Source organism: Hemitrygon akajei, chromosome 3 (genome assembly GCF_048418815.1).
Source record: "Hemitrygon akajei chromosome 3, sHemAka1.3, whole genome shotgun sequence".
In the NCBI taxonomy this organism is placed as follows: Eukaryota; Metazoa; Chordata; class Chondrichthyes; order Myliobatiformes; family Dasyatidae; genus Hemitrygon; species Hemitrygon akajei.
In genome coordinates, this window is record NC_133126.1 from 197,417,048 (window position 1) to 197,442,013 (window position 24,966).

The 24,966-nt window shown below is 42.9% G+C and overlaps 1 protein-coding gene across 1 annotated transcript; it reads left to right on the forward strand.

Annotated features, from left to right (window-relative positions):
* The first annotated feature begins 1,958 nt into the window (after nucleotides 1–1,958).
* On the forward strand, nucleotides 1,959–16,217 carry LOC140724668 (extracellular calcium-sensing receptor-like). Its single transcript, XM_073039093.1, has 4 exons — nucleotides 1,959–2,054; nucleotides 3,334–3,561; nucleotides 7,909–8,032; nucleotides 15,304–16,217. Exons 1-4 carry the CDS (start codon nucleotides 1,959–1,961, stop codon nucleotides 16,215–16,217), a joined length of 1,362 nt encoding a protein of 453 aa, XP_072895194.1.
* The last annotated feature ends 8,749 nt before the right edge of the window (nucleotides 16,218–24,966 follow it).

Genomic DNA, 24,966 nt, shown 5'->3' on the forward strand with positions numbered 1-24,966 from the left:
TACTCAAAATTAATAAACAGATAACTAATCCCATAGTTAAGTATACATTACGAATCTGGTTTCAATTTCGTAAATCTTTTGGCTTGAATAAGTTTATACTGTCAAGTCCTATAACATCTAATTATTTCTTTCGGCCATCATTTATAGATCAGGCTTTTTTCCTATGGAAAACAAAAGGTATAAAATGTTTTCGTGACCTGTATTTGGATGATAACATTATGTCCTTTGAACAGCTATCTAACAAATACAATTTACCTAAAACCCATTTTTTTAGATACTTACAAATTAGAAATTTTTTATATAATGAATTAAAGTCTTTTTCGAAAGAATGTCCACTGGACATTACAGAGAGAATTTTAACTCTTAATCCTTATCAAAAGGGTTTAGTAGCTATCATTTACAATATGATTATGAAGATACAGCCGGATATATCAGAAAAAATTAAGAAGGAATGGCAGGAAGAATTGCATTGCCCTATATCTACTGAGCAATGGGAAAAAATTTTATTATTGGTAAACTCATCCTCTATTTGTGCTAAACATGCTCTAATACAATTCAAGGTTGTACATAGAGCCCATATGTCTAAAAATAAAATTGCTCGATTTTATTCTTATGTTAATCCAACCTGTGATAGATGTCATTCTGATATTGCTACATTGACTCATATGTTTTGGTCTTGTCCTTGTTTACAAAGCTATTGGAAGGATATTTTTAATATCATTTCAAGAGTTTTAAATATTAATCTTCAACCACATCCTTTTACTGCAATTTTTGGTCTACCTATGATAGATAATATGTGTTTATCTGCTTCTTCTCAGCGAATGATTGCATTTGCTACACTATTGGCTAGAAGATCTATTTTATTGAACTGGAAAGAAATTAATCCTCCAACTGTATTTCAGTGGCTCTCTCAAACCATTTCCTGTTTGAGTTTAGAAAAAATTAGAAGTGTGGTCTTTAACTCCTCAGTTAAATTTGAGGAAACTTGGAGACCATTTATTCAACATTTTCATGTGAGTTAAATGGTCTGATCCTGAACCTTATTGCTACCATCCTGAATTGTATAAATGGAGGTTCGGAGTCATTGGCACTGCTGTGTGTACTTAACATTATACAATTGCCCATGTTAGTTTTTTTTTTTTTTATATATTGTTTTTTTTTCTTCTTCTTTTTGGGGTTTTTTTTTTTTTTTGTGCTTTTTGTCTTAAATTCTTCATATTAATATTATAAGTTTGGGAGACTTTTTACATTGATAATATATAATTGATTATTAATGAATCTATTGTGTACTCTCAAATGTTTTTTTTGTACTATATTTTACTTATGTTATGTTCTAAAAATCAATAAAAAGATTTAAAAAGAAAAAGAAAGAAAGGAACTTATACACAAGTTCTATTAAGATTCCTTAAGGTTTATATAGCCAGGGGTGGTAATGGAGATAAGCTCCCGCTACCAATAAAATGCTCCCAATGAGAGGAAGTGCTATACTGGCGCTGGTGTTGGGTGATGAGTCTGGCCAGGTGACTGAGATTTCAGTGGGTGGAAGTTAGGGAACAGGGACTACAACTTCTTATCTTTCAGGATAGCTATAGATAAGGATAGGTATGGTCCTTGTGGAAGAGCTTTAAATTGGAGTAGGGAAAATTATGAAGGCATTTGGCAGGAACTAAGAAGTGTTAATTGGTAATACCTTTTTTTCTGGCAAGTCCACGTCAGCCATTTAAAGATCAATTACACAGTGTACAGGAAAGGTATGTTCTTGTTAAAAGGAATAAATTGGGATGGAATGATAAGAGAACTTGGACATCCAGAGAGGCGATGAATTTAATCAGGAAGAAAAAGGAAAAGTACAGTATGTAAAGCTTCTGAAGTCAGCATCAAACAAAACACATGAGGAGTATGAAGAAACTAGAAAAGAATTAAAGAATGGAATTAGGAAAGCCAGGAGGGGCCATGAAATGTCCTCAGCAAATAGGATTAAGGTGTATTCCAAGGCAGTCCATGCATACATCAAGAGTAAGAGGATAACTAGGAAGAGAGTGGAACCACTCAAGGTAAGGAGGGAACATTTTCTTGAAAGCAGAGAATGTCAGTGAGGTACTTAATGAGTACTTTGCTTCAGTGTTTACCAAGGAAAAGGATATGGAGGATCAGAAGATCAGTGCTGAGTGTATAAATACATCAGGGTATTTAGAGGTCAAGGAGAAGGAAGAGTTGGGCGACAGGCGAGGCCCAGGAGGACTGGTGAGCGGCCAATGTTGTACCTCTATTTAAGAAGGGAACAAGGGAAAATCCTGGGAACTTTACCAATGAGTTTCATGTCAGTTGCAGGGAAATTGATGGAAAAATTTCTCTGGGATAGGATATATGAGCATTTGGAAACCTATGGTTAAATAGGGAAAGCCAGCATGGCTTTGTGTGTGGCAGTTCGTACCTTACCAACTTGAGTTTTTTGACAGGGTGATGAGAGAGATTGATGAAGGTAGGCAGTGGATGTTGTCCAAATGGATTTTAGAAAGGCATTTGACAAAGTCCCTCATGGGAGTCTAATCCAGAAGATGAAGTACATGGGGTTCATAGTGAATTGGCTGTTTGGATTCATAACTGGCTTGCACATAGAAGGCAGACCCTGAAGACACACACTCAATACATTAAGGAACAGCTTCTTCCCCTCTGCCCTCAGATTTCTGAATGGAAAATGAACCCATGAACACTACTTCAGTATGTTCCTCTCTTTTTGCTCTAGTTATTTCATTTAAGTTTCTTTTTTAAATTTATATACTACTTAAGTTACTTTATATACTATGGACTGTAACTTATAGTTTTTATTATCATGCATTGCAATGTACCACTGCTGTAAAGCAACAGATTTCTGCCTGTGCTGGCAGGGTGGAGGCACGTCTCTACCAAAGGAGGTGTAAGGAGCTCCTCCTCTCCGCTAGCCTGCAGGTCACCCTTGGGCAAGGTGTAGCATCTGCTTAGCCCCCAATTAGGGTCAGGTGAAGCTGTGGGACCAGGTGGTGGATGGTCATATGAGAAGCCGGTGCATACCACATGTCCTGGTTATGCGACCACTGACGCCAGGCGGACAATCTCTGAAGAGTATTAATAATGGTTGGGATCACCCATCTTGTAAAGACACTGCCCAGAAGAAGGCAATGTCAAACCAGTTCTGTGGAAATACTGCATTTGCCAAGAACAATCATAGTCATATGACATGGCACATGATGATGATGATGCCTGTGATATTGAACCTGATTCTGATTCTGATTCTGATGTACTGAAAATTGAAATCTCACTAATTTATTCTCTTTAATTGCCCATTTGCTCAAGCTGCTGCATTATATGTACGCTGTGAACTTCACCGCTAAGAATGGAGAGTACGTATACTTTGATGAAAACTTGGATACAGTCCCATTATATGAGTTGGTAAACTGGCAAATAGACTCTGAAGGATTTGCTCATGTTGTGACGATTGGACAGTATGATGGGTTTGTACAGTTTGAGAAAAGACTCTCCATAAACAAGGAGGATATTGTTTGGATAGATGGAAAAAAGGAGGTGAGTTGGAGTTTACAAATATAGATTGTGCAAAATGACCATGAAATGACCTTACAGGATTGGGGAGGTTCCAGAGGAGGTTCATGAGAATGATCCCAGGAAGGAAAGGGTTAACATGAGTAGCATTTGATGGCTGTGGGACTGTAACTCACTGGAAGTTAGAAGAAAGAGGTGGGATTTCATTGAAACATACTGAATATTGAAAGGTCTAGGATGTTTCCAAATATGGGGGAGTCTAGGACCAGAGGGAACAGCCTCAGAATAGAGGGACATCCATTTAGAACAGAGATGAGGATGAATTTTTTTACACAGAGGGTGGTGAATCTGTAGAATTCTTTGCCACAACAGCTGTGCAGGGTAAGTCATAGGGTATACTTTAGGTGGAGGCTAATAGGTTCTTGATTAATCAGGGCATCAAAAGTTACAGGGAGAAGGTAGGAGAATGGGATAATAAATCAGCCATGATGGAATGGTGAACCAGACTCGGTGGGCCGAATAGCCTAATTCCGCTTGTAGGTTTTACGGTCTTAAGCATATCATCACATTACCAGTTCTTCATGCACAAAATGCTGATGGAGCCCAACAGGTCCAACAGCATCTACGGAAAGGAATAAACAGTCAATGTTTCAGGTCAAGACCCCTAATCAAGATCAATATTGACCAATATTTTTATTTATATTGGATTATTATTGTCACATTTGCCAAGAAACTTGGATAAGCTTTTGTTCTGCATGCCATCCATAGAGATGATTTCAACAGTTCACTGAGATAGTACAAGGTAAAGCAATAGCAGAATGCAGAATAGTTATTGTTACAGAGAATGTTCAAAGCAGGCAGACAATAATGTGCAAGGCTACAACAAGGTAGATTGTGAGGTTTAGAATCCATCTTATCATACTGGGAGGCCATTCAATAGTCATATAACAGTGGGATAGAAGCTGACCTTGAGCCTGGTGATGCACAAAACCTCACATTCTATACATATTTATTCAAGGTTATATAATGACTCTAGCTTTAAGAAAGATAATGCCAATCAGTAAATAGCAACATAATTACCTTGCTCTTCCACAATGAGTAAGAATCACAGCCTTTTTCTCTCACTTCTGCTGGATCCACTATAAATCTTAGAATCCTCTCTTAAAAACAGCGTTGTCAGAACCTTTCTATACAGAGTGTAAATGCTAACATAGAAAATGTTTGACCTTTCAAGTGCATTTTGAAACTGGCAACTACTACACACATAATCCATAAGAGTACAAGAGCAGAACTGAGACATTCAGCCCATTGTGTCTGTTACGCAATCTATGCTCCAGAATCTGGTTGAGTTAAGTTATTTTCCAGTTTATGGAAAGTGAATAGAGGTAGATTATTCTCTCCTCTGGTTAGCAGTGAGCAAAATTCCCTCTAAATCTTTTTACAGCTGCATGGACCAACCATTGCTCTGAGCAGGAAATTCATGTTATTTTCTAATATGCATACAATGAATATTTAGAATAAAATTGAAAAATCACATTCTTTTGATTTTATTTATTAATTGAAGAGTGCAATGAAACATAGTACAACAAAGAAAATCTTTCACATTTCATAAATTTTTTCTAGCTGCATGCCAAAAAATGCTTTGTGAGTGGAAGCATTTCAGCTACTGCATGGCTGTGCACCCACACGGCTAGGACAAAACAGTGGCAGTGAGAGAGGTGGGATCATTAATTTGAAACTGTGTTTGAGTAGGTGAAAGCTTACAAGAAATTTCTTTTCAAACAAAAATTGGTCAAACTCCACCTGATTTTTTTTTGTACACTGTTCTGGATGCCATGCTGCAGGAAGGATGTGATAGTATTAGAAAGAGTTCAGAAGAGATTCGCTGGCACGTTGCTATATCAGGAGAGTAAATAAAGCGAAGAGAGGAAAAAATAGTTCGTTGGTTCAATGTCCATTAGGAAATCTGATGCAGAGGGAAAGAAGCTGTCCTTAATGATGGATGCTACCTTTTTGAAGGCATCACAGACGTGTGCTTGTGTGTGTGCGTGTGTGTGTGTGTGCTTGTCCACTATCTTAAAGCCACAGATTCCTTTCATTCCACATCAATGCATTCAGCAATTCTGGGTTTAGATGCAATGAAGGTGACCAAAGGAAGATGTGTATTTTAGGTGTTTAACCTTCATTAATTACAATTATCAAGTACCATAATAATGAACTCCGCTGTGATTGCAAAAAGCTAATTTTTATGCCATTTAGCCCTGGGTATGTAGACAATACACTTGAACTTGATACAACTTCAGTTACAATTATGGAGGTATACAAAATTGTGAGGGGTATAGATAGGTAAGTGCGAACAGGCTTTTTCCACTAAGGTTGGGTGAGACAAGAGCTAGAGGCTATGGGTTAACAGTGAAAGAGGAAAAGTTTAAGGGGAACATGAGGAGACAATTCTTCACTCAGAGGGTGGTGACAGTGTGGAATGAGCTGCCAGCATAAGTGGTGCATGTGAGCTTGATTTCAGCATTTAAGAGAAGTTTAGATAGGTATATGGATGGGAGGGGTATAGAGGCCTATGGTCCCAGTGCAGTGGGACTAGGCAGTTTAAATGGCTTGGTATGGACTAGATGGGCAGAAAGGCTTGTTTCTGTGCTGTACTTCTCTATGACTCTATGACAATTGGAGTAAAATTAGATGTAGGATTGAATTCCAATATTCTCCCTGAATTATAATACAGTATGTTTTATACATATTAATTGTAATACCTGGTGGCCAAAGGCATAAAGTGTAAGTCTTCATTTGGTCACCTTGAGGCTTTCCATTGGTCACAACCATAGATGCTGTGTCCCTGTTGTTTACATAATACGTAAGCCAAGGCAGTATTATCTGGAGAGCAAGTTATTGTCCAGGAGCAGGCTCCCACTCTCCACACAGCTGATGAGTCCAAAGGAACAGCAAAGACTGATATGGTTTGGTACCAGTGGTGTTGCAGGAGTTGCTAGTCAGTGTTGAGCTCAGCGTAAGAGTTTCTTAAGGACTCCGGCTCCAGATTTTTCCTCGGGGTTTATTCCTGAGGCCTTCCCCATGAGTGGATATAGATGCAAAGCAGTGGAAGATCGAGATCAGAGTTTTCCTTCTCCTAGATGAGCTGCCAACCACGCTGACAAATCCCATCTGCCTGAAGCAATTGGTTTTAAGACATTATCTTATATTATTATATAATAATATACTAAACGGGAAGAATATTCAGAAATCAAAGGTGAAAAGGGATTTGTGAGTCCTTGTTCAGGATTCCCTAATGTTACGTGCAGGTTAAGTCAGTAGTAAGGATTGCAAATGCAATGTTAGTAGTCATTTTGACAGGACTAGAATATAAAAGCAAGGATGGATTTCTGGCGGTTTATAAAACATTGGCCAGATTGCACTTGGAGTATTGAGAACAGATTTCAAGTTCAAGTTTATTGCCATCTGACTGTACATGTCTACAACCAAACGAAACTACGTTCCTCTGGATCATGGTGTGTCCATACAACATATACCACACGCAGCATTTAAACCATTATACTACACTATAAATAAGTTAATAAAATATAATTCAAAATGCATGTGGTGAAGCGCAGCACAGGTAGACAGTAAGCAGCGAACAGCTTGCTAATGAAGAGATCGTTGCAGTGACAGGATAGTCATTAGTCTCACAACCTGCGGGAAGAAGCAGTTACCCAGTCTGCAAGAACTAGTCCTGATGCTCCTGTACCTCCTTTCTAACAGTAGAGGGTCAAAGAGATAGTGGGTTCGGAGGTAGGAATCCTCAACAATGCTTTGGTCCTACCTCAGCAACGCTCCTGGTAAATGTCACAAATAGGTGGGGAGGTGATCCTCTTGGCAGTTTTTACTGTGCTCTGTAGGATCTTGGGGTCTGTCGCCTTGCAGTTTCTGTTCCATCCAATGATGCGACCAGACCAGCCACTCTTGATGGTGCTCCTGCAGAAAGTTATTAGAATGAGGGCAGGGAGCCTTGCACACCTCAACTACCTCAGACATTGTAGCTGCTTAGTTACATTACTGTTCAGTAAAGTAATGATGAAGTAACAATCCACTTCCCTACTAAAGCTCAAGTTTTAAATGGCATTGGTCAAACACTGTTGGAGTATTGTGAGCAGATTTAGGTCCCTTATCTAAGAAAAGATGTGTTGGCATTGGAGAGATTCAGGAATGAAAGGGTTAATGTATGAGGAGCATTTGATGTGTCTGTTTGATGAGGAGCTGTGTCTGTACTCACTGGGACTTAGCAGAGTTGCAAGACAAACAAAAATTGTACTTTCAGCCTTAAATATCACTGGACCAATGCAGATTTAATTTCTCAAATCTCAGGTTCCTCGTGGAGTTTGTTCTGACAGCTGTCTTCCTGGCACGTGGAAAACCGTCAAAAAAGAGATGCCGCTGTGTTGTTTCAGCTGTATTCCGTGTACAGATGGTGAGATCAGCAACGTCACAGGTTAGTGTGTGTGCGTCTCTGTGCGCGCGCGTGTGTGTGTGTGCGTGTGTCTCTGTGCGCGCGTGTGTGTATGTGTGTGTGTGTGTGCGCGTGTGCGCGCGCACTGACAAGGAATTCAGATGTATATTTTCCTTATGTGTGAGTCTTAACCACAAAATGGAGGGAGGGTAAAAGAGTTATCACAAAGGGACCGCTTTCATAAAACTGGACAACACAGTACAGGCCCTTCAGCCCATCGTGTTCTGCTGACCTTTCGACCTATTCAAAGATCAATCTAACCCTTCCCTCCTGCATTGCCGTCCAGTTTTTTTCATCCATTACCACATTGTCATGTCCACCTTTGAACGTCTCCACTGCCAGGGTTATTTATTCCTTTAGAGATACAGCCTGGTAACAGGTCCTTCCAGCCCAACGAGCCCATACCGCTCTAACACACTCTTGTGACCAGTTAACCTACTAACTCACATGTTATTGGAATGGGGGAGGAACAAAGAACAGAACAGCATAGTTCAGGCCCTTCGGCCCACAATGTTGTGCTGACATTTTAACATACTCTAAGAGCAATCTAACCCTTCCTACCCACTTAGTTCTCCATTTTTCTTTTGTCCATGTTCCTATCTAAGAGCCTCTAAATGTCCCTAATGTATCTGGCTCCACCACTACCTGCGGCAGCACGTTCCAGGTACCCCCCACTCTATGGGTCAAGAACTTGCCTCTGACATCCCCCTGAAGCTTCCCATCTTTCAAATCTACCTCAACTTGAAGTGAGATCAGAGGCAAGGATCCCTGAATAATTTGTAGACATGGGATGCTCCTGGGAACTCCATGGCTTGAGAAAAAGGAAGTGAGGAACAAGCAGTGGATTGGGGGAACTCCATGGGGTGAGAAACATCTGTGGGAGAAAAGGAATTGTCAACATTTTGGGTCGAAATCCTGCTTCAGAACTGAGGGTGAAGAAACAAGGTGACAGGTGTAAAGAGGGGAAGGGGAGTGGTGAGAAAGGATTCTGGGGTGACTGGTGGACTGAAGAGGGGTGTATGATGTCAGTGAGATAGCACCACGGAGGGGAGGGAACAGGCTGGAATTGGGAGAGTGGGTGATGGATGGAGGCAGACAGACAAATAGAGGGGGAGAAAGTGACAGATGGACCAGGGTGAGGGGAAGGGGAGGGTGAAGATGGGGAAACTATGTGTGAAGTGGGCAGATGGAGCCAGGAGGGGAAAGGGGATGATGATAGAAGGGTGGGCAAAGGGACAAAAATGGGGTGGACTGCCTTTTCGCTCTCTCTCTCTCACCATACACTCAATAGACAGACAATAGGTGCAGAAGTAGACCGTTCGGCCCTTCGAGCCTGCACCGCCATTTTGAGATCAATTCCTTATCAATACCCGGTTTCTGCCTTGTCCTCATATCCCTTGATTCCCCTATCCATAAGATACCTATCTAGCTCCTTCTTGAAAGCATCCAGAGAATTGGCCTCCACTACCTTCCAAGGCAGTGCATTCCAGACCCCCACAACTCTCTGGGAGAAGAAGTTTTTCCTTAACTCTGTCCTAAATGACCTACCCCTTATTCTCAAACCATGCCCTCTGGTACTGGACTCTCCCAGCATCTGGAACGTATTTCCTGCCTCTATCTTGTCCAATCCCTTAATAATCTTATATGTTTCAATCAGATCCCCTCTCAATCTCCTTAATTCCAGCATGTACAAGCCCAGTCTCTGTAACCTCTCTGCGTAAGACAGTCCAGACATCCCAGGAATTAACCTCGTGAATCTAGGCTGCACTTCCTCTACAGCCAGGATGTCCTTCCTTAACCCTGGAGACCAAAACTGTACACAATACTCCAGGTGTGGTCTCACCAGGGCTCTGTACAAATGCAAGAGGATTTCCTTGCTCTTGTACTCAATTTCCTTTGTAATAAAGGCCAACATTCCATTAGCCTTCTTCACTGCCTGCTGCACTTGCTCATTCACCTTCAGTGACTGATGAACAAGGACTCTGAGATCTCTTTGTATTACTCCCTTACCCAACTCTATATCGTTCAGATAATAATCTGACTTCCTGTTCTTACTCCCAAAGTGGATAATCTCACACTTATTCACATTAAATGCCATCTGCCAAGTATCTGCTCCATTTCTCAGCCTGAGACACAAAACTCTCTTTCATTTGCTTTGATGAAAATGACTAACCTTTGCACCTCTTTCAGTGTAGAAAGAAACGCTAGACTCTCTAAAGATATGTGTTTATATAGCTTGTACAAAATCCCTTACAGTGCATCGGGTAGATGGAGCTCATCAGCCTGGAAAGGCAGTCCATCTAGGAGAGGGAAAACTCCGATTTCAAACCTCCGCTGCCTTGTGGCCATACCCACTCATGGGAAAGGCTTCAGGAGTAAACCCTGAGGACAAATCCGGAGCTGGAGACACTAAGGCAGTCCAACGTTGTGTTCAACCTCGCTCTGGCCACTCCTGCAATGACACTGGTGCCAAGTTGTATCGGCCCTTGCCCTTTCCTTGGACAACATCGGTGGCGTGGAGAGGGGAGACTCTCTGCATGGGCAACTGCCAGTCTTCCATACAACCTTGCCCAGACCTGTGCCCTGGAAACCATTCCAGGCGCAGATCCATGGTGTCCCAGTACAGTACATACATCTAATGAAGCTATACTGGAGTCCTACAGCACAAGAACAGGCCCTTCATCCCATCTAGTTCATGCTGACCATCATGCATCCATCCCCACAGCACTGGCAAAAATCTTGGGCACATGTACTGTACATAGCTGGGGTGCCTAGGAAGTTTGCACAGTACTGTAGTAATATTACATATTGCACTGTACTGCCGCTATAAAGAAAAAATAAACATCATGTCATTTGTGAGTGATGATAAACCTGATTCTGATACAGGTCTCTATTGTGGACTGGAAGTGGGAAGTGGCAGGGAGAGGGGAATCGTGGTTGGTTAAAGGGAAGGGAGAGAGGAAGGAGAGGGAAGCACCAATGAGATGTACTGTGATGATCAATAAGCCAATTGTTTAGAATCAAATGACCTTGCCTGGTGTCTCAGGGCTGGGTGTGCCTGTACCAATGCCCCTTCTTTGCCACCTGTCCCACACTCCTCCTGTGACACTCTAGCCTCCCCATTCCCAACATCGTTTGTTCATGTCAGATTTACAAACTCGCTCTCTGCTCCATGTTGACAAGTACAATACTGTGCCAAAGACTTAGCTGCCCTAGCTATAGATATAGATGGTGTCCAGTCCTGGAGCTCCCAGGACTGGACACCATCTACTCCAGCAGACTCAGGAGGAAAGCAATCAGCACAACCAGAGACACCACACACCCCGGCCACTCCCTGTTTGACCCGCTGCCATCCAGCAAAAGGTTCAGGACACTAAAATCCAGAACAAATAGACTGAGGAACAGCTTCTACCCCAGAGCTGTGGCCTCCATCACACCACTCCCAGAGAACAACGACTGAAACTGTGAGCACACACAAGGACACAAACACTTGCACTAATGGCACTTTGTGCATTACTGTGATATTCTGGTGCTGCTGCAACTTATTTTCTGCTACTTATCTATTTAATACTGTTTTTCTGTTACTGTCTTGTTTTTATCTACCGCTTTGTTTAATCGCCTGAGAGGAAGCCGAACAGAGTTTCATTGTATCTATGTATAATGACAATAAAGATCATTCAATTCAATTCAGTTCAATATGTGCCTAAAACTTTTGCACAGATCTGTATACCAATCCCATTAACAATCACTTATTCCATAGTCTTCTAGACCTTGGCAATTCAAGTCCTCATCCTGGTAATTCTTAAATGCTGGCAGAGATTGAGCCTCCCCCATGCTTTCATACAAGGCAGAGCTAACTCCAGCCAGTGGATGAGAAAAAAAGGTCTTCCTTACATCCCTTCTAAATTTTTATTTCTTAGCTGACACCCTGTGATCATGCAGTAGATAATGTTGAGGAAGTTGGGAGTCTGCAGAAAGATTTAGATTAGAAGAATGGGCAAAGAAGTGGACGATGGAATACAGTGTGGAGAAGTGTACAGTCACACATTTTGGTTGAAGGAATAAAGGCACAGACTATACTCTAACTGGGGAGAAAATTCAGAAATAAGAAGTGCAAAGGGCTTTGGGAGTCCTCATGCAGGTTTCCCTAAAGTTAACTTGCAGATCGAGTCAGTGGTGAGGAAGGAAATTACAATATCAGTATATTTTTGAGAAGACCTGAATATAAAAGCTAGGATATAATGCTAAGACTTTATAAGGCATCGGTCAGACTGCACAGAGTATTGTGAGCAGTTTTGGGCCTTTTATTGGTTTATATAGCAGCACAGCAAGGAGTAGGCCATTCAGAGTCTGTCCATCTGTAGGTTTGTAGTAGACATTGGTGTCTACTACAACCCTACAGAACTCCCACAGCTACCTAGACTATTCCTCCTCCCACCCTGTCTCCTGCAAAAATGCTATTCCTTTCTCTCAATTCCTCTGCCTCCGCCACATCTGCTCTCAGGATGAGGCCTTTCATTCTAGGACAAAGGAGATGTCTTCCTTTTTTAAAGAAAGGGGCTTCCCTTTGTCCACTATCAACTCTGCCCTCACCCCATCCCCCCGCCAGCCCACCAAGGATAGAGTCCCCCTGGACCTCACCTATCACCCTACCTGCTTACAGATCCAACGTATAATCCTCCATAACTTCCACCACCTCCTACGTGATCCCACCACCAGACACATCTTCCCCTCCTCCCCCCCCCCACTCTCGGCTTTCCGCAGGGATCGCTCCCTACGCGACTCCCTTGTTCATTCATCCCCCCCCATCCCTCCCCACGGACCTCCCTCTGGGCACTCATCCCTGCAAACGGAAGAAGTGCTACACCTGCCCCCACACTTCTTCCCTCACCACCATCCCAGGCCCCAGACAGTCCTTTCAGGTGAGGCACCACTTCACCTGCTAGTCAACTGGGGTGATATACTGTATCCGGTACTCCCGATGTGGCCATTTATACATTGGGGAGACCCGCCGCAGACTGGGAGACTGTTTCGCCGAACATCGGCACTCAGTCCTCCAGCAGTGGCGGGATCTCCCTGTGGCCACACACTCAATTCCACAGACCACTCCCACTCCGACATGTCTGTCCATGGCCTCCTCTACCGTCAAGATGAGGCCACATACAGGTCGATGGAGCAATACCTTATCTCCCGCCTAGGTCGTCTCCTACCTGCCGGCATGAACATTCAACTCACAGACCTCCGTTGATACCCCTGCCCTCCCTTACCCCATCCCTATCTATAATTTTAGTCTGGTTCTCTTTCTCTCTCTTTTTCCCCCCTCACTATAATCTCCCCGCAGCCCGACCTTTCTTTCTCTTTTATTTCCTATAATTCTCCACCTTCCCCTAGCCCATTTCCCTCCAGCCTATCACTTCCCAGCTCTCTACTTCATCCCTCCCCCCACTTCTTATTCCCCCCCCCCCCCCCCCACCATCCCATGTTACTTCACTCCTGATGAAGGGTTTCGGCCCAAAACATCGTCACTACCTCCTCCCATAGATGCTGTCTGGCCTGCTGAGTTCTGCCAGCATTTTGTGTGTTTAGTAGGCCATTCAGACCTTTGGAGTCAAGCCAGCCCAGTAATCCACAACAACCCCGATTAACCCTAACCTCATCACAGAACAATTTACAATGACTAATTAATCTACCCAATACACCTCTGGATTGTGGGGGCAAACCAGAGCACCCAGGGAAAACCCATGCATCCAAGGGGAGGAACTACAGAGTCTTGCAGGAGGGCACCAGAATTGAACTCCAAACTCCAGAAAGCGCCAAGCTGTAATAACATCATGCTAACTGCTATGTCAATGTGCCACCCAATCTTTTCATCTATGAAGGGATGTGCTGGCATTGGAGAGGGTCCAGAGCATGTTCAGGAGAATGATCCTGGAAATGAAGGGGTTAACGTAAGAGGAGTGGATGATGGCTCTGGGCCTGTACTCACTGGAGCTGAGAAGAGTAAAGGGGAATCGCATTGAAACCCATCAAATATTGAAAGGTCTAGACAGACTTGATGTACGGAGGATGTTTTCTATAGTGAGCGAGTCTAAGGCCAGAAGGCACAACCTCAGGACATCCCTTTAGAACAAAGATGTGGAGGAATTTATTGAGCCAGAGGGAGGTGAATCTGTGGAATTAACTCTCACTGACAGCTGTGGAGGACAAATCATTGATCATATTTTAAGCAGACGTTGTTAGATTTTTGATTACTCAGGGCATTACAGTTACAGGGAGATGGCAGGATTAAAAGGAATAATAAATCTGCCATGGTGCAATGGCAGAACAGACTCAATGTATTTACTTGTGTTTTTAATGAAAGTAGGCAATCCCATTCAAATAAATAGTCCACATTGGATGGACCAGTTTTAGTGACATAAGACTGAGAGACCAGATGCATTTTCCATCTGGCCCCTCAACCTAGTAGGTTGGTAAATGTGTGAAATGAGCTACCAGCAGAAGTGTCGGCTGCAGGTTCAATTGCAGCCTTTAAGAGAAGTTTGGATAGATGGATGAATAAGAGGGATATGCAGGGCTATGGCCCAGGTTCTGGGACTAGAGAGAAAACCATGTTGGCATAGGCAAGGGGCATCGTTCTGTTCTTTAGTGCCTTATGACTCTTCTTTGCTTTAAAAAGTCACAGTGCGGGAATGATTTTGATCCAGCTTTAATACACTCAGTGGCCACTTTATTAGGTACAGGAGTATATGTTTATGGTTTTCTGCTGTTGTAGCCCATCCACTTCGAGGTTCAATGTGTCGTGCATTCAGAGATGTTCTTCTGCACACCACTGTTGTGAACATGTGGCTATTTGAGTTACTGTTGTCTTCCTGTCAGCTTAAACTAGCCTGGCCTTTTTCCTATGACCACTCTCATTAACAAGGTGAGAGAACTGCCCCTCACTGGATGTTTCTTTTTCAGCATTCAGACCGTTGTGCATGAAAATCCCAGATCAGCAGTTGCTGAGATACTCAAACCCTTTCACCGACCACCCTGTCTGGCACTAATAAACATTCCACAGTCAAAGTCACTTAGATCACATTTCTTCCCATTCTGATGTTTGGTCTGAATGACAACTGAACCTCTTGACCATGTCTGTGTACTTATATGCACTGAGTTGCAGCCATATGATTGGTTGATTAAATATTTGCAGTAATGAGCAGGTGTACCTAATAAAGTGACCACTGAGTGCATGTTGTATTTCTTTCTTTCAGGTGCTGTGTCCTGCTTAAAGTGTCCTCCAGAATACTGGTCCAATGAGCCAAAAACCCAGTGTGTGCCTAAGAAAGTCGAATTCCTCTCCTTTGACGATGAGATGGGATGTTCACTTGTGGTTCTTGCAGTAATCGGAGCCTTTTTGACAGTGATGACGGCTCTTATCTTTTACAGGCACAAAGAAACACCTCTCGTCAAAGCCAATAACTCAGAACTGAGCTTCCTGCTTCTGCTTGCATTAACCCTTTGCTTCCTCTGTTCCCTGACCTTCATTGACCGCCCGTCTACCTGGTCCTGCATGCTGCGCCACACCATTTTCAGCATCTCTTTCGTCCTTTGTCTTTCGTGTATTCTGGGGAAAACCATTGTCGTGCTGATGGCTTTCAAAACCAGGCTTCCCAACAACAAGAAGCTCAAGTGGTTTAGCCGACTGCATCAGAGACTGAATGTCTTTGGTCTTACGTCTGTCCAAACCATAATCTGCATTATGTGGCTCACCACCGCACCTCCTGTCCCCGTTAACAGCACAAAGTATTACAAGGCTATTATTATTTTGGAGTGCAATGTTGGATCCATGGTGTATTTCTGCTGTGTCTTCAGTTATATTGGTGCTCTCGCTTTGCTATGCTGTGCCCTTGCATTCTTCGCACGCAAGCTACCTGACAACTTCAACGAAGCCACCTTCATAACCTTCAGCATGCTCATATTTTGTGCAGTCTGGATTACCTTCATTCCAGCTTACGTCAGCTCCCCGGGCAAGTACTCAGTGGCCGTCGAGGTATTTGCAATCTTGGCTTCCAGTTTTGGGCTTCTCTTCTGTATTTTCGCTCCCAAGTGTTACATCATCTTGCTTCACCCAGAAAAGAACACAAAGAAATATTTAATGCAGAGGTCCAAAGGCAACAATAACTGAATGCCCTCCAGGAAAGTTGTTGAATGATTCTATGGCAACTCTGCAGTGCTTTGGACTAGTTAACGAGTTAAAATGGTGCATTTCTCCACTCAGCACACAGAAGTGTGCTGGAATCCTTCAGTGGGCCAGGCAGAATCTGTGGAAGGAGAAAGAGAGTTAGCATTTCAAGTCAAAGCCACTTTGAGAGAAGTCACAACAAATGTTGATTTCGACCCAAAATATTTTCTCAGCCCAGCATTTTTATCATCAGAAGTTTTATTTTTTATATTGACATAGAAAATGTCAAATTAAGATTGGATTTTTAACATTGAAAATTACTAAAGAAATACAAGACTCCAAATAAAGCTTTGGAAATGATGTACTCTAATTCTGTTTTGGAACAGACCCTTCCAACACAACAAGCCACACCACCCAACAAAGCTCCTATTTAACCCTGACCTAATCACAGGCGAAGTTCCAATGACCAATTAACCTACTAACCAGTATGTCTTTGGACTGTGGGAGCAAACCCACTCATTCTCAGAGAGGAATGTACAAACTCTTTGCAGACGATATCGGAATTGAACTCCGAACTCTGATGCCCTAAGCTGTAACAGTGTCACCACGATGCTGTGTCACCCAATTACTTATGTACTGCCCACAGAATAGTCCTAAATATTACAATGACAATTCTACAAAATTAGTCATCATCTTGTTAACTACTCCAAACTTTTATTTTATATGTATCTTAAAGTATTTCAATAGTTCAATTTAATATCAGAAAATATATAAAATATACAACCTGAAATTCTCACTCTCTACAGACATCCTCAAAACAGAAGAAAAACCCCAAAGAATGAATGTCAGAAGAAACATAAGAACCCCAAAGCCCCTCCCATGCACAAGCAGCAGCAAACATCCTCAAACCCTCCCCCACTTAATCTAGCATAAAGCATCAGCATTCCCACCACCCACCACGCAAGCAACAGCAAAAAGAGACCATGACCTACAATGCATCAAAAACGAGCTGTTCACTGCGACAATATCAACACCCCATAGGCACTCTCTCACTAACAAGGGAGAGACAGATCTTGTTCCTTCCCAAGCGACAAGGGAGACAACAGTCACTATTTCAATGTTACAGTTAGTTTGAAACTTCGCTTTTTATTTCGAGCTCCCCGACCTGAAATTTGGCAACAAACTCTCTCGCGCCATGGAGAGAGAGAAAGAGATTGATTACCGAGTGCAGAGCCCTCTGACGGCCACTCTCGCTGTCTTTGATTTGAGATAAGATTAGCTTTATTTTTCACATGTACAGTTAAATGCATTGTTCGTGGATTGTGCTGGGCAGCCTGCAAGTGTAACCATGCTTCTGGAGGCAACATACCAAGCCCCCACCTCATTAACACTAACTGTACACTATTTGGACTGGAGTTCCCAGAGGAAGCCTACGTGATCACGGGGAGAACGTACACACTCCTTACAGACAGCGGCGGGAATCAAATCCGGAGGGTAACTGCTGGCACTGTAAAGCAATTGCACTAATTATAACACTACCATGCTACCATGATGTTGCAGCCATTATGATCATTTAAATAAACTGATTAAGTTATCAAAGTCTTATGCTCATCTTTTGGCAAGGTTTCTTAAGTAAACTTCAGCTACGACCATACCATTATAAGACCATAAGACAGAGGAACAGAACTAGGCTATTTCGCCCATCGAATCTACTCTGCAATTGCATTGGGGCTCATTTATTTATTTTGTTGAGATACAAAGCAGAATAGGCCGAATAGAAATATACCCAATGGCTTGATCTCCACAGCCATCTGTGGCAATGAATTCCACAAATTCTCCACTCTTGGGCTAAAGAAATTTCTCCCCATCTCTGTTATAAATGGATGTTCTTCTATTCTCAGGCTGTGCTCTCTGGTCCTAGACTCTTCCACTATAGGAAGCATCCTATCCATGTCCACTCTGTTGCATATGCTTTGAGCAAGAATAGAAGGACGTATCTCCAGAAAAGAGATGAGGCAGAATTTCTTTAGCTAAGGGGGTGGGAAACCTGTGGAATTCATTGCCATAGACGGCTGTGGAGGTCAAATCTTTGGGTATATTTGAAGCAGAGGTTAATAGGTTCTTAATTAGTCAAGGTGTCAAAGGTTACAGGGAGAAAGCAGGAGAATGGGGTTGAGAGGGATAATAAATCAGCCATAATCGGATGGGTGGGCAGACTCAATGCCAAATGGCTCAATTCTGCTCCTGTGTCTTACACTCTTATGGTCTTAAGAACAGCAATAGAGCAGTGGGATTAAATATTTGTACTGAATCATGTTAGCCATGGTATTTGCTGGGAAAGTTTCAGAGCAAGAGCAGTAAACCAGGGCCCACCAAGTTGAAAGATTCAATATTCAAGATTGTTTGCGGTCATTCATCTGTACACAAGCGAAAAGAAGAATGAAATTATTATTGCACCAGATCCAATGCAGCATAAAAACCACAATAAGCATAAAGAACACAAGGAAAAAAACACAATCCGTTTAAATATGTAAGATTATATAAATTGATTGCATGTTCATGTAATGGCCTGGTTAAGATTTGCTGCTATGCTGTATTACATTTTAGCAGTTCCATAAAAGCAGTCTGCACTGATTTCAGCAAGTTTGGGTTTGAGCTAAAGATAAGAGGTTGTGATGTTCGTGCTTAGGGATGTAGTGTCATCCAATCAGGATGATGAAATTGGGAGAAGGTTCTAGAGCGCGCTGGGTGGAGAGGTTTTGTGATGGGCACTGGTGTGGGTCAAAGTCATTTTGACAGGAGCTGGGAGAAGACCGGATAGAAGATGGCTGAGGATGCTGCTCCTGTTGCACAAGGTGCTTTGTGCAGATGAATGGCTTCAAGGAGGAAGGACCAGTACTCCTGTGTAGCAGCCCATCTGTTTGAGATGGATTTTGAGTGACATTAAGAAGTTGGTGTGAGCTTTCATGCAGAATATGGTTCTAGCACATGAGCTAAACACAGCTTCAAGATGAGCTCCAACTTATGTGGACTGGGTTAAATGTAATGGACACTTTTTACTTTTTTAATTTTATTTTCCTACTAACTGTTTGATAAAGCCAAAATTCATAAATACCTTGCCTGATGAACCTGTTAGATTTCTTTGAGATTACAAGTAGGATAAATAAAGTGGATGCAGTGGATGTTGTATATTTGGACTTATTTGCACAAAGTGCCACACATGAGGCTACTTACCAAGTTAAGAGCCCATGGTATTACAGGAAAGTTAATGGCATGGTTCAAGCATTGACTGATTGGTAGGAGGCAGCGAATGGGAATAAAGAATCCTTTGCTGGTTGGCTGCCAGTGACTAGTGGTGTTCTGCAGGGGTCAGTGTTGGGACCACTTCTTTTTATGCTGTATATAAATGATTTAGATGATGGAATAGATGGCTTTGTTGCCAAGTTTTCAGATAATATGAAGATTGGTGGAGGGGCAGGAAGTGTTGAGGAAACAGGTAGGATGCAGAATGACTTAGATAGATTAGGAGAATGGGCAAGAAAGTGGCAAATGAAATACAATGTTGAAAAAGACATAGTCATGCACTTTGGTAGTAGAAATGTGCGGACTAATTTCTAAATGGGGAGGAAGTCCAAAAATCTGAGATACAGAGGGACTTGGGAGTCCTTGCGCAGAACATCCTGAAGGTTAACTTGCAGGTTGAGTCGGAGATGAGGAAGGGATATGCAATGTTAGCATTCATTTCATGAGGTCTAGAATAAAAGAGCAGGGATCCGATGCTGAGGTTTTAAAAGGCACTGGTGAGACCTCACCTCAAGCATTGTGAACAGTTTTGGGCTGCTCAGCTAAGAAAAGATATGCTAGCATTGTAGAGCATTCAGAGGAGGTTTACAAGGATGATTCTGTGAATGAAAGGGTTATCATACAAGGAACTTTGATGGCTCTGGGTCTGTATTGGTTGGATTTTAGAAGGATGGGGAAGGATCTCATTGAAACCTTTCAAATGTTGAAAGGCCTAGACATAGTAGATGTGGAAAGGATGTTTCCCACGGCGGGGGAGTCTAGGGCAAGAGGGCACAGCCTCAGAATAGAGGGGCATCTAGTTAAAACAGAGATGCAGAGAAATTTCTTTAATCAGAGGGTGGTGAAGTTGTGGAATTTGGTACCACAGGCAGCTGTGGAGGCCAGGTTGTTGGGTGTATTTAAGGCACAGCTTGATAGGTCCTTGATTGGACATGGCATCAAAGGTTACGGGGAGAAGGACTGGGGAGTGGGGCTGAGGAGGGGGAAAGGATCAGCCATGATTGAATGGCGGAGCTGACTCGATGGGCCAAATGGCCTAATTCTGCTCTTTGTCTTATGGTCTTATTACTTGTCCAACATCTGATAATGGATGAGCATAGATTTCTGTCAGCTAACCATCGGGAAATCTGAAGCTTCAGTCACTGCTACAAGCTCTATTTCGGAGTCCTCCCTTCCCTTCTGAACACTGCAATGTGCTTCAGATCACATATCCATTGATATTGTGAAAAGTTCTACTACTATAAAATCATCAGGTTTTACTGCTGCTCCAGCACATCAGCTGCTGAAATTTTCATTCATACCTACTGCATTACCTGGCTGCTCTCCCTCATCGTTCCCTGTAAGAACAGATCATAGAAAATGCCGCTGCCCACTGCCTACCCTCCTCCGTGCCCACATCTGATCTCACAGCATGTCTTGGTCGCTGATCAATACTTGCTTGTTAACAAATTAGCGTCATGGTTAGCAACAATGCTTTACAGTACCAGCAACCGGGGTTCAATTCACGCCACTGTTTGTAAAGAGTTTGTACGTTTTCCCCTTGATCGTGTGGATTTCCTCTGGATGCTCCAGTTTCCTCCCACAGTCCAAAAACGTACCGGTTGGTAGGTTAATTGGTCATTATAAATTGTCCCATGATTAGGCTAGTGTTAGAGTGGCATGGCTCAAAGGGCTAGAAGGGCCTCTTCTACATTCTATCTCAGTACATAGATACATACATACATAAATAGATAGATAAACCAGTTACCTCATCTTCAGCACTATCATTCCAGTTCCTGTTACCCTGACAAATTAGTTTAAACCCTCCCAAACAATTCTAGCAAACCTGCACAAAAGGACATTGGTCCCCCTCACGTTCAGGCATAAATCTAAACCCCTGCCCTCTGCACCAGTTCCTCAGCCACACATTCACCCACCAAATCATTCTATTCTTACCTTTACTGGCATGTGCCATGGGTAGCAATCTAGCGATTACCTCCCTGGAGGTCCTTTTTCCAGTGTTCTACCTCACTCCCTAAAATCTCTCTTCAGGGCCTCCTTGCCTTGTCTACGAATGTCATTGGTGCCAATATGTAGCAAGGCTTCAGGCTGCTTACATCCCCTCTAGAATGCCATGGACCCAATCTGAGACATACCTGACTCTGGCACCTTGGAGGCAACTTGCAACCTTGGTGTCTCTATCATGCCCACAGAACCTCATCTCTGTTCCTCTGACTAAGGAATCTCCTTATCAATTCTGCAGTCCTCTTCGCCTCTCTTCTCTTCTGAGCCACAGCACCAGACTCAGTGCCAGAGACCCGGGCACTGTGGCTCCCCCCAGCCCCGCCCGGTAGTTTGTCCCACTCAACTGTATTGAAAGTGGTGTACTTATTGCTGAGAGCAAAAGCCACAGGTGTATCTGAACTGGCTATCCATTTCCCCTCCCTGTCCTGACAGTCACCCTGGCTCCTGCAGCCTAAGGGTGACTAGCTCCCTGTAGCTCCTATCTATTACCTGCTCAGTCAGTGTTGAAGATGATAGAGAGGGGGGTCTGGGGTCTGCTCATGAGGAAATAGAACACCCGATATTTAGATTGAGCTGTAGGAGTTTGTTCACCAGGGTCTGGTTAATTACTGAGCTGAAATCGAGAAACAGCATTCTTGTGTCCTTGTTTTCTAGGTGTGTTGGGGCCAGGTGGATGTCAGGCACTATAGCATTGTAGTACAAATATACCCACTCAAAAGCCTGCACAGGATGTGAGGGGCCTGCTGAGTGTTGGAGGCCTAATTGATCCACTGCATGAATAGTCGGCCACATGCACTTCTGCCACATCATCGTAACCGATCCGATCTAGTTCATATACATTAGGAGATATGTTTCCCTTCTCTAAGGTTGTCAGAAAACCTGGAAATCAGATCAAAAAACAGCTGGAAACCAGTTCTGCTGAAGGGTTTCGGCCTGAAACGTCAGCTGTGCCTTTTTCCATCGATGCTGCCGGGCCTGCTGAATTCCTCCAGCATTTTGTGTGTGTTGCTCGGATTTCCAGCATCTGCAGATTTTCTTTTGTCCATGAACAGTGTTCAAGGGAAGTTTTTCACTGTATCTCAGTATATGTGACAATAATAAACCAATCGAAATAAGGCCAGGTACAACACAGGTGCACAGCGAGCACTAGTGAACAATTATCTCACATGCATTATCAATATTGTGTTGTTTGAGATAATTCTGTATTTTCAAGTTCATCACTACTGATTCAAGACAGTGGCTATATTTCATTAGGAGTTTGAAGAGATTAGATATGTCTCCAAAAGCACTCACAAATTTCTACACCATGGTTCCTGTACCCTATTATAACTTCCCTGTCTCATTGGAACGTACCTATACAGAACTCTACACAAATATCCTCTGAATATTTGCCACATTTCTTCCGTACTTTTCCCTGAAAAAATCTGTTTCTAATTTTAGCCTCCAATTTCCTGCCTGATAGCCTCATAATTCCCCTTGCTCCAATTAGACGCTTTTCTAACTTGTCTGTTCCTATCTCTCTCCAATGCTATTGCAAAGGAGATAGAATTATGATCACTATCACCAAAATGCTCACCCTCTGAGAGATCATATATGGTCTTTTAAGAGACTTTTGGAGAGGTACATGGAGCTTAGTAAAATAGAGGGCTATAGGTAAGCCTAGTAATTTCTAAGGTAGGGACATGTCCAGCACAACTTTGTGGGCTGAAGGGCCTGTATTGTGCTGTAGGTTTTATGTGTTTTTATGTACCACAAGGAGCATTCTAACTAGTTTCATCGCCGTCTGGTATGGGGGGGGGGGGAGGGGGGAGACTACTACACAGGATCGAAGTAAGCTGCAGAGAGTTGTAAAATTAGCCGGCTCCATCATGGGCACCAGCCTCTGTAGTATCCAGGACATCTTCAAGGAGTGGTGTCTCAAAAAGTTGGCGTCCATCATTAAGGATCCCCAGCATCCAGGCTTCCCTTTTCTCATTGCTACTCTCAGGAAGGAGCTACAGGAGCCTGAAGCACTCGATTCAGGAACAGCTTCTTCCCCTCTGCCATCTGATTTCTGAATTGACTTTGAACCCATGAACACTGCCTCACTACTTTTTTTCTATTTAAGTCACAGTATTTTTCTCTGTTATCATGTATTGCATTATATTGCTGCCACAAAGTTAACAAATTTCACGACTTATGCCAATGATATTAAACCTGATTCTGATTCTGGTTTTGATTCATAGATTTAATTGAATAATAATTCAGATTCTGATGCTGATTCAGGTTCATTTATTAATCACATACATCAAAACATACAGTGAAATGCAACTTTTATGTTAACATATCAAAGAGGGGCAGCCCAGAAGTGTCACCACATATTCCGACACTAACAGACCATGCCCACCATCTTCAGCAGAAGAACATAAATAGCAACAACAACACAACAGCACAACAAGCCCCTTTCTCACCCACTGAAGTCCTTGAACCCCAGGACCAGCTGTCTCTGGGCCAGCCTCCAGAGAACTGACAGACATTGGGTCCCTGACTTCCTCTGTGGACAAGCACACTTGCCGATGCAGGGCTTTGACTTCTGAATTAACGCACTCATGAGTAAAATCTGCAGATGCTGGAAATTCAAACAACAACACACACAAAATGCTGGTGGAACACAGCAGGCCAGGCAGCATCTGTAGGGAGAAGCGCTGTCGACGTTTTGGGCCGAGACCCTTCGTCAGGACTAACCAAAAGGAAGATATCTTTCCTTTAGGTTAGTCCTGACGAAGGGTCTCGGCCCGAAACATCGACAGCGCTTCTTCCTACAGATGCTGCCTGGCCTGCTGTGTTCCACCAGCATCTTGTGTGTGTTGTTGTTTGAATTAATGCACTGTTGTGTCTTTAAATATATCTTGATACAAAGGTTCATTAATTATCAAAACATACATCTTTGGACTTCTTCATTTCTTCATCTCCAAATAGCTGTGAAACCAAGAAAGAAAAGAGAGGCAGCGTGAACGTCAACCCCCAAATCTCTCCTCCCCACACAGAAAAAACTAACAAAACCAAAACAGGCACATCGACCACCATATCTCTTACCCCGCACAAAAAGATAATGAAAATGATCAGGCAAAAACCAGAGAATACTAAAAAACCATAAAACTGGAAAAAAAAAGTCCGCTGTCCAAGTCCACATTTAAAACACAGAAAACCTGGGCAACATTTTCCCTCTTTGTATCAGAGCGATCTCACCAATGATAAAAAAAAAAGCAGGCTCCACTCGCCATAGCAGAGCAACCTCACTAGCAATAAAAAGGCAGTCTCCCTCTCTGTGCAGAGCAATCTTACCAGCGATAAAAGGGCAGTCTCCACTCTCCATAGCAGAGCAATCTTGCCAGGGATAAAAATACATTGTGTACCAGTCTCATTTTAAAGGAAGCTCTGGAAAGGGAGCAGACATGGTTTACCA

Bases quoted from the DNA above. Each gene is read 5' to 3' on its own strand.
- LOC140724668 (XM_073039093.1), top strand. From the start codon at position 1,959: ATGTCCTCAGCAAATAGGATTAAGGTGTATTCCAAGGCAGTCCATGCA. The intron at 3,562-7,908 runs GTGAGTTGGAGT...CTCAAATCTCAG, and splicing joins GGATAGATGGAAAAAAGGAG to GTTCCTCGTGGAGTTTGTTC. The intron at 8,033-15,303 runs GTTAGTGTGTGT...TCTTTCTTTCAG, and splicing joins TGAGATCAGCAACGTCACAG to GTGCTGTGTCCTGCTTAAAG.